Source organism: Rhinoderma darwinii, unplaced genomic scaffold (genome assembly GCF_050947455.1).
Source record: "Rhinoderma darwinii isolate aRhiDar2 unplaced genomic scaffold, aRhiDar2.hap1 Scaffold_741, whole genome shotgun sequence".
NCBI classification, from domain to species: domain Eukaryota; kingdom Metazoa; phylum Chordata; class Amphibia; order Anura; family Rhinodermatidae; genus Rhinoderma; species Rhinoderma darwinii.
This window is the reverse complement of record NW_027464303.1, coordinates 302,809-315,031: the sequence shown is the minus strand read 5'-3', so window position 1 is coordinate 315,031 and position 12,223 is coordinate 302,809. Positions and strand designations below refer to the sequence as shown.

At 49.9% G+C, this 12,223-nt stretch overlaps 1 protein-coding gene across 6 annotated transcripts in view; it reads right to left on the bottom strand.

Moving 5' to 3' along the window:
* Nucleotides 1-1,189: 1,189 nt before the first annotated feature.
* The window catches only part of LCMT2 (leucine carboxyl methyltransferase 2), a 66,659-nt gene continuing 55,625 nt past the window's right edge, over nt 1,190-12,223 (bottom strand). For all 6 annotated transcript variants that reach the window (XM_075849341.1, XM_075849340.1, XM_075849345.1 and 3 more), the window contains 6 exons: nt 11,396-11,632; nt 10,558-10,761; nt 3,862-3,959; nt 2,348-2,535; nt 1,752-1,887; nt 1,190-1,587 (listed from right to left, as the gene is read on the bottom strand). In XM_075849341.1, coding sequence (XP_075705456.1) covers nt 1,429-1,587; nt 1,752-1,887; nt 2,348-2,535; nt 3,862-3,959; nt 10,558-10,761; nt 11,396-11,632 — 1,022 coding nt within the window. In that variant the 3' untranslated portion in view covers nt 1,190-1,428. The remainder of the gene's footprint in view (nt 1,588-1,751; nt 1,888-2,347; nt 2,536-3,861; nt 3,960-10,557; nt 10,762-11,395; nt 11,633-12,223) is intronic.

Sequence of the window (12,223 nt, the reverse complement as noted above, 5' to 3'; positions counted from 1 at the left end):
CTTGTTGCACAAATCTATGACTGAGCCGTAATTGCAGCAGTCAGATACGGAAGGAGAAGAGACTACGCTCTGTGCGGATTTATCATGAGCCTCCACAATGGCGCTATCACGAGGGATTCTCCGCCGCCACGTCAGGAAACAACATGGAAGCCGTGAATTAAAGCACCTCCCCTAGACGGAACCAGCATGTGGAAAAAATGTTGTACTGTACATGCAATATACTGTGAGACCGCGGCCTGATGGGTGTAGTAGTAGTAACCGCTGCAGATGAGGATTGAGGGTTCCTGGACGATTATCGGCCACGGCTCCAGTTTAACAAATTATTGCATTCGATAAAAGATAAATCTTGGTTAGACGGAACATCTGGAGGTCGCTGGATGTGCGGCAGCCCCGACGTGACCAGCCGACGCTCTCAGGTGGAGTGACCTGGACAGGAATATGTCTCCATGCGAGGAGGTCACGAGATCTGTATTAGGGTATGTGCACACGTAGTGACCAAAAACTTCTGAAAATCCAGAGCTGTTTTCAAGGGAAAACAGACCCTGCTTTTCAGACGTTTTTTGACCAACTCGCATTTTTCGCGGCGTTTTTTACGTCCGTTTTTGGAGCTGTTTTCATTGGAGTCTATGAGAAAACAGCTCCAAAAACGGCCAGAGAAGTGTCCTGCACTTCTTTTGACGAGGCTGTATTTTTAAGCGTCGTTGTTTGACAGCTGTCAAACGACGACGCATAAATAACAGGTCATCTGCACAGTACGTCGGCAAACCCATTCAGATGAATGGGCAGATGTTTGCCGACATATTGTAGCCCTATTTTCAGACGTAAAACGAGGCATAATACGCCTCGTTTACGTCTGAAAATAGGTCGTGTGAACCCAGCCTTAGAACGTACGTCCTCCTGAACCGGGAAAGCTCCGCCTACAGATTCTAGTCTCATATCGATTGGCTGATGAAGATGCTGAAGACCTGAAACTCATTATATCCAGAGATGTAATAAAGATTTTCTGTTCCTGCTCACCGATCTACCCATGAATGGCCGCGCACCTACCGGAACCTTTACCCTCCTCTCCGGCTGCTCCCGACATGAGGCGGCAAAAGAGAAAGAAATGGTCAAACCACCAGTCATCGGGTCAAGGGAGGGATCGCCGAGCCCAACGCTGCAGCCAATGAAGTTACACAACATGAAATACTAAAGGGGTGTGAATGCTTTTATAGGCACTTCATAGTGATAACTCCGAGCACAGGAGTCAATGTGGAGAGCGTGCCCCATACACAGCTGGCAGACCTCGGCATATAGTGGTGGTCCCCTCCTCGATGACACATGAAGCATCGGATACAGATACGGTACAGGTACCCTCATCGGACACATGAAGCTCCGGGCATCTGCTCTTGGGGGTTGTAGTGCAGCAACACGTTCAGCATGACTGGATCACATCGTACACGGCAGCTCCAACACAACCGGCTGCTTATTCAGATGAGTCCCAAAGGAGAAGCAGGTGCCACCTCCACCAAGGACTACCACACGCTTGTTGTCTGGGAGGAGGACAGAGCTGTGCCCATGCAGCATAAGAGGCCACTCCAGCGAGGCCTGCAAGAAAGAACAGGAGAATGACAACGGGCAGTGATGGAACGACAGGGGAAGGGTCTGCAGTGAGGGGTGGGCAATGGCGTGACCGGTATCGGACAAGAGTGGGGTATTCTTGCAGCTGCCTCTTTATGGTCGGCATTTCCCCCCACAAGGTCAATACTCACAGAGTTGATGTGGAACTCCGAGACATGTCCAGTGATCAGATTTACTACAGTCAGACCAGGGACCCCCCGAGCGTGAATCCAGACCCCACCAACCAGGAGAAGCTTCTCACCAACCACATGTGAGCTGTGGGAGTATCTGGACAGACGAGAAGATGACACTAAATCACACAATCTGCAGCTGCCCGACTTTCCCTTCCCCCATGTCACACTCATAGGGCTCTGGGAAGCTGAGCTAGGAGGAGCTGTTTGCAGGTGACACTGTGGTCACTGGTGGTTTTATTTCCTCGCAGAGGCTCCGTCGGGCCAAACCGTAACCATATGAGGACAACCAACAGCACCACATTTCACCGCACCCTGGACCCCGGGAGTCGGAGGGATCTACAGTCACATTTGAAGCTTTTAAGTTCATCGTAGGAAGAAAAATAAACCCAGGATAGTCGTAAGATCAAGAAAAACAACTCCACTGACTCAATGCAACAGTTGGACCATTTCCCATCACCCCCTTCTTCGTCAGGAGATCACTACGCCCTCTTGTGGTAGAATATTGTGACTGCTCTCCCTCCTCCACACATGAATGATGTCACTCCATCCATTACCTGGGTGTCAGTGGGGGTGTAGTGTCCAAACGTTCCCAAAAGAAATGAGATTCAGACGTCTTCAGGATAGTAATGGAGGAAGTGGGGATTCCAGACGTCAGAAGTCCTCCTGATAATACGGCTCCACCGTCCCATCCACAGCAACTGTGACTATGACAACCCAAAGGGGCCTCACCCATCACCGAAATCTGACAAGGAATTCGGGTCAATTCACTGACTTTCTGTGACTCTAAAAAAAACATTCTAACGGAAAAATAACAGGTAGGGCTTCACCGATGTCATCATACTGCGGGGTCAAGACAAGACATCCCCCCCACTACTGACTGATGTTATCATACTGCAGGGTCAAGACTTCACCCCCCCCAATACTGACTGATGTCATCATACTGCAGGGACAAGACATTACCCCCACTACTGACTGATGTCATCATACTGCAGGGACAAGACATCACCCCCCCCCCCCCCACTACTGACTGATGTCATCATACTGCAAGGACAAGACATCACCCCCACTACCGACTGATGTCATCCTACTGCAGGGACAAGACATCACCCCCCCCCCCCACTACTGACTGATGTCATCATTCTGCAGGGACAAGAGATCACCCCCCCCCGCCCACTACTGACTGACAAAACATGACCCCCCAACACTGACCAATGTCATCATACTGCAGGGAAAAGAAAAAGACATCACCCCCCACTACTGACTGATGTCTTGTACCTGCAGTATGATGACATCACCCCCCACTACTGACTGATGTCATCATACTGAGGGGTCAAGACATCACCCCCCCCCCACTACTGACTGATGTCATCCTGCTGCAGGGACAAGACATCACCCCCACTACTGACTGATGTCATCATACTGCAGGGACAAGACAAGACATCACCCCCCACTACTGACTGATGTCATCATACTGCTGGGACAATACAAGACATCACCCCCCACTACTGACTGATGTCATCATACTGCTGGGACAATACAAGACATCACCCCCCACTACTGACTGATGTCATCATACTGCTGGGACAATACAAGACATCACCCCCCCCACTACTGACTGATGTCATCATACTGGAGGGACAATATATCACCCGAACTACTGACTGATGTCATCATACTGCAGGGACATGTCATCACCACCCACTACTGAGTGATGTCATCCTGCTGCAGGGACAAGACATCACCCCCACTACTGACTGATGTCATCATACTGCAGGGACAAGACAAGACATCACCCCCAACTACTGACTGATGTCCCTGCAGTATGATGACATCAGTCAGTAGTTGGGGGTGATGTCTTGTCCCTGCAGTATGATGACAAGACATCACCCCCCACTACTGACTGATGTCATCATACTGCAGGGACAAGATAACACCCGCACTACTGACTGATGTCATCATACTGCAGGGACAAGATGTCACCCCCCCCCCCCCCCACCACTAACTGATCTCACACTGCAGAATATCTCTCACATCAGACTGATCTCATTATACCACATTATTTGCAGACCTGAGCCAAGGACATGTCCTCTGTGTGAACAAACGCGACCTCCTGTAGAGCCGATGACTCTTTACAGCGACCTCCGAACACAAACACATAGAAGTGACCTGCGGTGGAGAACAGGAGTTCATGTCACATAAGACGCACAGACTAATCCCTGGCTGAAATAGAAGCTTCATGTGTCCTGTAGAGCCGCAGCGAGTAATGCAAACAGTGGAGCCCGGTACAGACACATCTCCGCTGCAACATCCAGAGGCCCCCCCCGGCACGCGACGAGAGGAGCAGCCAGAGGGGGAGAGAGGAGCAGCCAGAGGGGGAGAGGCGAGCAGACAGGGGGGAGAGGCGAGCAGACAGGGGGGGGAGATGAGCAGACAGGGGGGGGGGGAGAGGAGCAGACAGGGGGGGAGAGGAGCAGACAGGGGGGGAGAGGAGCAGACAGGGGGGGAGAGGAGCAGACAGGGGGGGAGAGGAGCAGACAGGGGGGCAGAGGAGCAGACGGGGGGAGAGGAGCAGACAGGGGGCAGAGAGGAGCAGACAGGGGGCAGAGAGGAGCAGACAGGGGGCAGAGGAGAAGACAGGGGGCAGAGGAGAAGACGGGGGGATAGGAGAAGACGGGGGGAGAGGCGCAGACAGGGGGGAGAGGCGCAGACAGGGGGGAGAGGCGCAGACAGGGGGAGAAGGCGCAGACAGGGGGGAGAGGAGCAGACAGGGGGGATAGGAGCAGACAGGGGGGATAGGAGCAGACAGGGGGGAGAGGCGCAGACAGGGGGGGAGGCACGTAAATTATGCGCATATAAAGGTTAGAAATAGGAGAGAACTAATATGGATAAGTAGAAAATAGGAAACGGGGCAATAAATATCAAACAGAGAAAGAATTGACCCAATTACACAGGAACAAATCACTGGGTCCGGATGTCTTACACCCCGAGTGCTGATCCATAAAGGCTGCGCTCTCCTGTAGACATTTTATGTGGTTACAAACGGTTTTCAATTGACCTTTGTCCAACACACGGCTTTATTGAGATTATCTGCACACAGGACCCGCTCATGAACAGGTCCGGCTGAGGGCGAGCGATGCAGTGATTATCTACACACAGGACCCGCTCATGAACATGTCCGGCTGAGGGCGAGCGATGCAGTGATTATCTACACACAGGACCCGCTCAAGAACAGGTCTGGCTGAGGGCGAGCGATGCAGTGATTATCTACACACAGGACCCGCTCACGAACAGGTCCGGCTGAGGGCGAGCGATGCAGTGATTATCTACACACAGGACCCGCTCACTAACATGTCCGGCTGAGGGCGAGCGATGCAGTGATTATCTACACACAGGACCCGCTCATGAACATGTCAGGCTGAGGGCGAGCGATGCAGTGATTATCTACACACAGGACCCGCTCATGAACAGGTCCGGCTGAGGGCGACCGATGCAGTGATTATCTACACACAGGACCCGCTCACGAACAGGTCCGGCTGAGGGTGAGCGATGCAGTTACATAGTTACATAGTTAGTACGGCTGAAAAAAGACACATGTCCATCAAGTTCAACCAAGGGAAGGGAAAAGGGAAGGAAACATTTCTACACATAGGAGCGAATATTTTTTTGTTCTAGGAAATTATCTAACCCTTTTTTAAAGCCATCTACTGTCCCTGCTGTGACGGCTCCTGCGGTGTCTCCTGTCCCTGCTGTGACGGCTCCTGCGGTGTCTCCTGTCCCTGCTGTGACGGCTCCTGCGGTGTCTCCTGTCCCTGCTGTGACGGCTCCTGCGGTAGGCTATTCCATAGATTCACAGTTCTCACTGTAAAGAAGCCTTGTCGCCCCTGAAGCTTGAACCTTTTTTTCTCCAGACCGAGGGAGCGCCCCCTTGTTTTTTGAGGGGGTTTTACAAGGAACAGGATTTCACCATATTTTTTGTATGTGCCATTAATATATTTATATAAGTTAATCATGTCCCCCCTTAGTCGTCTTTTCTCAAGGCTAAATAGGTTTAATTCTTTTAATCTTTCCTCATAACTTAAATTCTCCATGCCCCTTATTAGCTTCGTTGCTCTTCTTTGTATTTTTTCCAACTCCAGGGCATCCTTTCTATGAACTGGAGCCCAGAACTGAACTGCATATTCTAGATGAGGCCTCACTAATGCTTTGTAAAGTGGTAATATTACATCCCTGTCCCGCGAGTCCATGCCTCTTTTAATACACGACAATATCCTGCTGGCCTTTGAAGCAGCTGATTGACACTGCATGCTGTTATTGAGTTTATGATTTACAAGTACACCTAGATCCTTCTCTACAAGTGACTCCCCCAGTGTAGCGCCCCCTAGGACATATGATGCATGCAGATTATTACACCCAGATCCTTCTCAACAAGTGAATCCGCCAGTGTAGCTCCCCCTAGGACATATGATGCTTCAGATTATTACACCCAGATCCTTCTCAACAAGTGACTCCCCCAGTGTAGCTCCCCCTAGGACATATGATGCTGCAGATTATTACACCCAGATCCTTCTCAACAAGTGAATCCGCCAGTGTAGCTCCCCCTAGGACATATGATGCATGCAGATTATTACACCCAGATCCTTCTCAACAAGTGACTCCCCCAGTGTAGCTCCCCCTAGGACATATGATGCTGCAGAATATTACACCCAGATCCTTCTCAACAAGTGACTCCCCCAGTATAGCTCCCCCTAGGACATATGATGCCTGCAGATTATTACACCCAGATCCTTCTCAACAAGTGACTCCCCCAGTGTAGCGCCCCCTAGGACATATGATGCATGCAGGTTGTTGGTACCCAGATGCATAACTTTACATTTATCTACATTAAACTTCATCTGCCAAGTGGACGCCCAAACACTTAGTTTGTTTAAATCTGCCTGCAATTCATGAACATCTTCCATAGTCTGAACTATATTGCATAGCTTGGTGTCATCTGCAGAAATAGAAATAGTGCTATTAATCCCATCCTCTATATCATTAATAAATAAGTTGAATAATAGGGGTCCCAGCACTGAACCCTGGGGTACACCACTTATAACCGGGGACCATTCAGAGTAGGAATCATTGACCACAACTCTCTGGATACGGTACACACAGGACCCGCTCATGAACATGTCAGGCTGAGGGCGAGCGATGCAGTGATTATCTACACACAGGACCCGCTCACTAACAGGTCCGGCTGAGGGCGAGCGATGCAGTGATTATCTACACACAGGACCCGCTCATGAACAGGGCCGGCTGAGGGCGAGCGATGCAGTGATTATCTACACACAGGACCCGCTCAGGAACAGGTCCGGCTGAGGGCGTGCAATACAGTGATTATCTACACACAGGACCCGCTCATGAACAGGTCCGGCTGAGGGCGAGTGATGCAGTGATGATCTACACACAGGACCCGCTCACGAACAGGTCCGGCTGAGGGTGAGCGATGCAGTGATTATCTACACACAGGAACCGCTCACTAACAGGTCCGGTTTCCATAGACATAAGGATTGTACCCTGACAAGATGGGCGCACAGCACGTCACCCCAGAACTATAGACCGGTGAGTGTCACCTCCATCATGGGAGAAATGTCTGGATAATCTAAATGATAATAAAGGCAGAACGGATAATTGCGGGGGATTATGAGGGGTCCGTCCTGTCACACATCAGTGTCTATGAGGAGGGAAGGTCTAGACTGCACCGGGGGGGGGGATCATTGGAGGTCACAGATCTGGATTTTTTTTATAAACCGTTCGATCCTGCAGCGCATGAAAGATTATTACAGAAAATGAGAATCTCAGGACTAGAAAACACAGGGGTCACAGTTACTAGTGGCAACCACAGGGGGCAGTATTGGAGGGATCACAGTTACTAGTGGGGACCACAGGGGGCAGTATTGGAGGGATCACAGTTACTAGTAGTGACCACAGGGGGCAGCATTGGAGGGATCAGTTACTAGTGGGGACCACAGGGGGCAGCATTGGAGGGATCAGTTACTAGTAGTGACCACAGGGGGCAGTATTGGAGGGATCACAGTTACTAGTGGCAACCACAGGGGGCAGTATTGGAGGGATCACAGTTACTAGTGGGGACCACAGGGGGCAGTATTGGAGGGATCACAGTTACTAGTAGTGACCACAGGGGGCAGCATTGGAGGGATCAGTTACTAGTGGGGACCACAGGGGGCAGCATTGGAGGGATCAGTTACTAGTAGTGACCACAGGGGGCAGTATTGGAGGGATCACAGTTACTAGTGGCAACCACAGGGGGCAGTATTGGAGGGATCACAGTTACTAGTGGCGACCACAGGGGGCAGTATTGGAGGGATCACAGTTACTAGTAGTGACCACAGGGGGCAGCATTGGAGGGATCAGTTACTAGTGGGGACCACAGGGGGCAGCATTGGAGGGATCAGTTACTAGTAGTGACCACAGGGGGCAGTATTGGAGGGATCACAGTTACTAGTGGTGACCACAGGAGGCAGTGTTGGAGGGGTCACAGTTACTAGTGGTGACCACAGGAGGCAGTATTGGAGGGGGTCACAGTTACTAGTGGTGACGACAGGGGGCAGTATTTGATGAGATCACAGTTACTAGTGGCGACCAAAGGGGGCAGTATTGGAGGGATCACAGTTACTAGTGGGGAACACAGGGGGCAGTATTGGAGGGATCACAGTTACTAGTGGTGACCACAGGGGGCAGTATTTGATGAGATCACAGTTACTAGTGGCGACCACAGGGGGCAGTTTTGGAGGGATCACAGTTACTAGTGGGGACCACAGGGGGCAGTATTGGAGGGATCACAGTTACTAGTGGTGACCACAGGGGCAGTATTTGATGAGATCACAGTTACTAGTGGCGACCACAGGGGGCAGTATTGGGCCCTATGCTGTGTAATATATGTATTATTGACCATGTAGAGGGGACGCACAGTGGGATTTCCTTTTTTGTAGTAATAAAATAGAGGAGAATATTGGATTACAGACGATGAGGAGAAGTTGGAGCATCGGGCAGAGAAGTGAGGAGGGGGTAACACTGATAAATGGAGGGGAGAAGAGACGTCACCATCACATAGCAAGAGGGAAAACACCAGGGAACACGGGAAAGTGACAGGAAACTGAACTGTAGCACCCAGCGTCAGGCAGCTGCTGCCAAGCCAAACACAATTATGGAAAGCATGAGAACATAAATCACTAGTCAGACCGCACATAAATACTGTGTACAGTACTGAGCGCCTGAGATATAGCAGAGCTGGAGCGGTGAAGCACTATATAAAGGACTACATAACAGGCAGTCACACTATGGACCCTCTACTGTAAGAGCAGTCACACTATGGAACCTCTACTGTAAGAGCAGTCACACTATGGAGAATCTACTGTAAGAGCAGTCACACTATGGAACCTCTACTGTAAGAACAGTCACACTATGGAACCTCTACTGTAAGAGCAGTCACACTATGGAACCTCTACTGTAAGAGAAGTCACACTATGGAGCCTCTACTGTAAGAGCCGTCACACTATGGAACCTCTACTGTAAGAGCAGTCACACTATGGAACCTCTACTGTAAGAGCAGTCACACTACGGAACCTCTACTGTAAGAACAGTCACACTATGGAACCTCTACTGTAAGAGCAGTCACACTATGGAACCTCTACTGTAAGAGCAGTCACACTATGGAACCTCTACTGTAAGAGCAGTCACACTATGTAACCTCTACTGTAAGATCAGTCACACTATGGAACCTCTACTGTAAGAGCAGTCACACTATGGAACCTCTACTGTAAGATCAGTCACACTATGGAACCTCTACTGTAAGAGCAGTCACACTATGGAGCCTCTACTGTAAGATCAGTCACACTATGGAACCTCTACTGTAAGATCAGTCACACTATGGAACCTCTACTGTAAGATCAGTCACACTATGGAGCCTCTACTGTAAGAGCAGTCACACTATGGAACCTCTACTGTAAGAACAGTCACACTATGGAGCCTCTACTGTAAGAGCAGTCACACTATGGAGCCTCTACTGTAAGAGCAGTCACACTATGGACCCTCTACTGTAAGAGCAGTCACACTATGGAGCCTCTACTGTAAGAGCAGTCACACTATGGAACCTCTACTGTAAGAGCAGTCACACTATGGAACCTCTACTGTAAGAGCAGTCACACTATGGAACCTCTACTGTAAGAGCAGTCACACTATGTAACCTCTACTGTAAGATCAGTCACACTATGGAACCTCTACTGTAAGAGCAGTCACACTATGGAACCTCTACTGTAAGATCAGTCACACTATGGAACCTCTACTGTAAGATCAGTCACACTATGGAACCTCTACTGTAAGAGCAGTCACACTATGGAGCCTCTACTGTAAGAGCAGTCACACTATGGGCCCTCTACTGTAAGAGCAGTCACACTATGGAACCTCTACTGTAAGAGCAGTCACACTATGGAGCCTCTACTGTAAGATCAGTCACACTATGGAACCTCTACTGTTAGAGCAGTCACACTATGGAATCTCTACTGTAAGAGCAGTCACACTATGGAGCCTCTACTGTATTATTAGTATCCCTGGCGTGTAGACAAAAGGTGGTGCCAGGAACCAGGGGGTGTACAGGAGATACCTGCGGCTTTAGGTCTTCAGACCGTGTTGGGTATTTTCTGCCTTCGATGTAAATTACACAATCATTCCGAATTGTCAGAACAACGACTGGTAGGTTCTTTACCGCAGAGGGAAACCTCAGCAGCTGTGTGTCTCCATCGTCGGAGCTCCGGGTGCAGATCTTTCCGTTTTATGGTCACAGCATCAGTAACCTTGTTACACGTGAGGATCAGAGCGTCAGCAGCGGGACGAGATGGAGAGAAACGACCACCAAGAACCAATATTCCACCGCTGGTCAGGGAGGTGATCGAGTGCAGGAGACGTCCATCTGAACCAATACAACAACACGTGAGACGAGAACCCCCAAAAAGCAGCATTCATACAATAATAACAGATGCGCTGCCCCCTACCATCAATATACATCAGAAGCGCAGAGAGCGGGAGAATCAAAGACTCGTCTCATCAGAAGGGGCTATTCCCACGGTGGCCTCAAATCCCCGCTTATTGCCACTTTTACCCCAAAATCAGAGCACAATGCGACGGCTAAGCAACAATTTCCCGCAAAAAACCTGGTGCTTTGCTGCAATTTCATGGTATTAGCGCCAATAAACCACAATTTGACCGCACAACGCGCCAGTTATCTTTATATCGGCACTGGCAGGGGAACGAGTACAACCCAAAATACAAGACAATAAACAAACGTCACGGTTTTTAAATATTTCACCGGCCTCCACTAATCAATTCACTAATTACCCCACTGTGGCCAGTGATTACACATCACTAATTACCCCACTGTGGCCAGTGATTACCCCACTGTGGCCACTGATTACACATCACTAATTACTCCACTGGCCTCGAGTTCTTGAAAATCATCACTAATTACCCCACTGGCAACGACTGCATTACAAATCACCAGCAATTACCATACTAGACTCAATTCATTACGCACAATCAGTAGTTACCCCATTGGCTTGCGGTCACCTCTCTGTTCCAGGCATTTTGCTCCTGTAGCAATAGATGGATATCACTTAATCTTTGGTGTTTGCCAGATCTTTCACCAAAACCGCCGGTAGTCATAATGAACTGGGAGAAAACTAAGCAGGACCGGTGACCAAATCGACGTAAACCAAGGACAGTTGGTGATAGAAGTTTAGCAAGAACAGCGCCACAAGTAGCCGGAGGGGATACAACTGCAAAGTCTGTGGAAAAAACAGAAGTAGGACACATTAATAAAAAAGATACAGCTACAGATGGCGACAGGACAGTGGAGTGCTCAGCTACAGACGGTGACAGGACAGTGGAGTGCTCAGCTACAGACGGTGACAGGACAGTGAAGTGCTCAGCTACAGACGGTGGAGAGCTCAGCTACAGACAGTGGAGAGCTCAGCTACAGACAGTGGAGAGCTCAGCTACAGACAGTGATGTGCTCAGCTACAGATGGTGACAGGACAGTGGAGTGCTCAGCTACAGACAGTGGAGAGCTCAGCTACAGACAGTGGAGAGCTCAGCTACAGACAGTGGAGAGCTCAGCTACAGACAGTGGAGAGCTCAGCTACAGACAGTGATGTGCTCAGCTACAGATGGTGACAGGACAGTGGAGTGCTCAGCTGTAGATGGTGACAGGACAGTGCAGTGCTCAGCTACAGATAGTGGCAGGACAGTGGAGTGCTCAGCTACAGATAGTGGCAGGACAGTGGAGTGCTCAGCTACAGATAGTGGCAGGACAGTGGAGTGCTCAGCTACAGATAGTGGCAGGACAGTGGAGTGCTCAGCTACAGATAGTGGCAAGA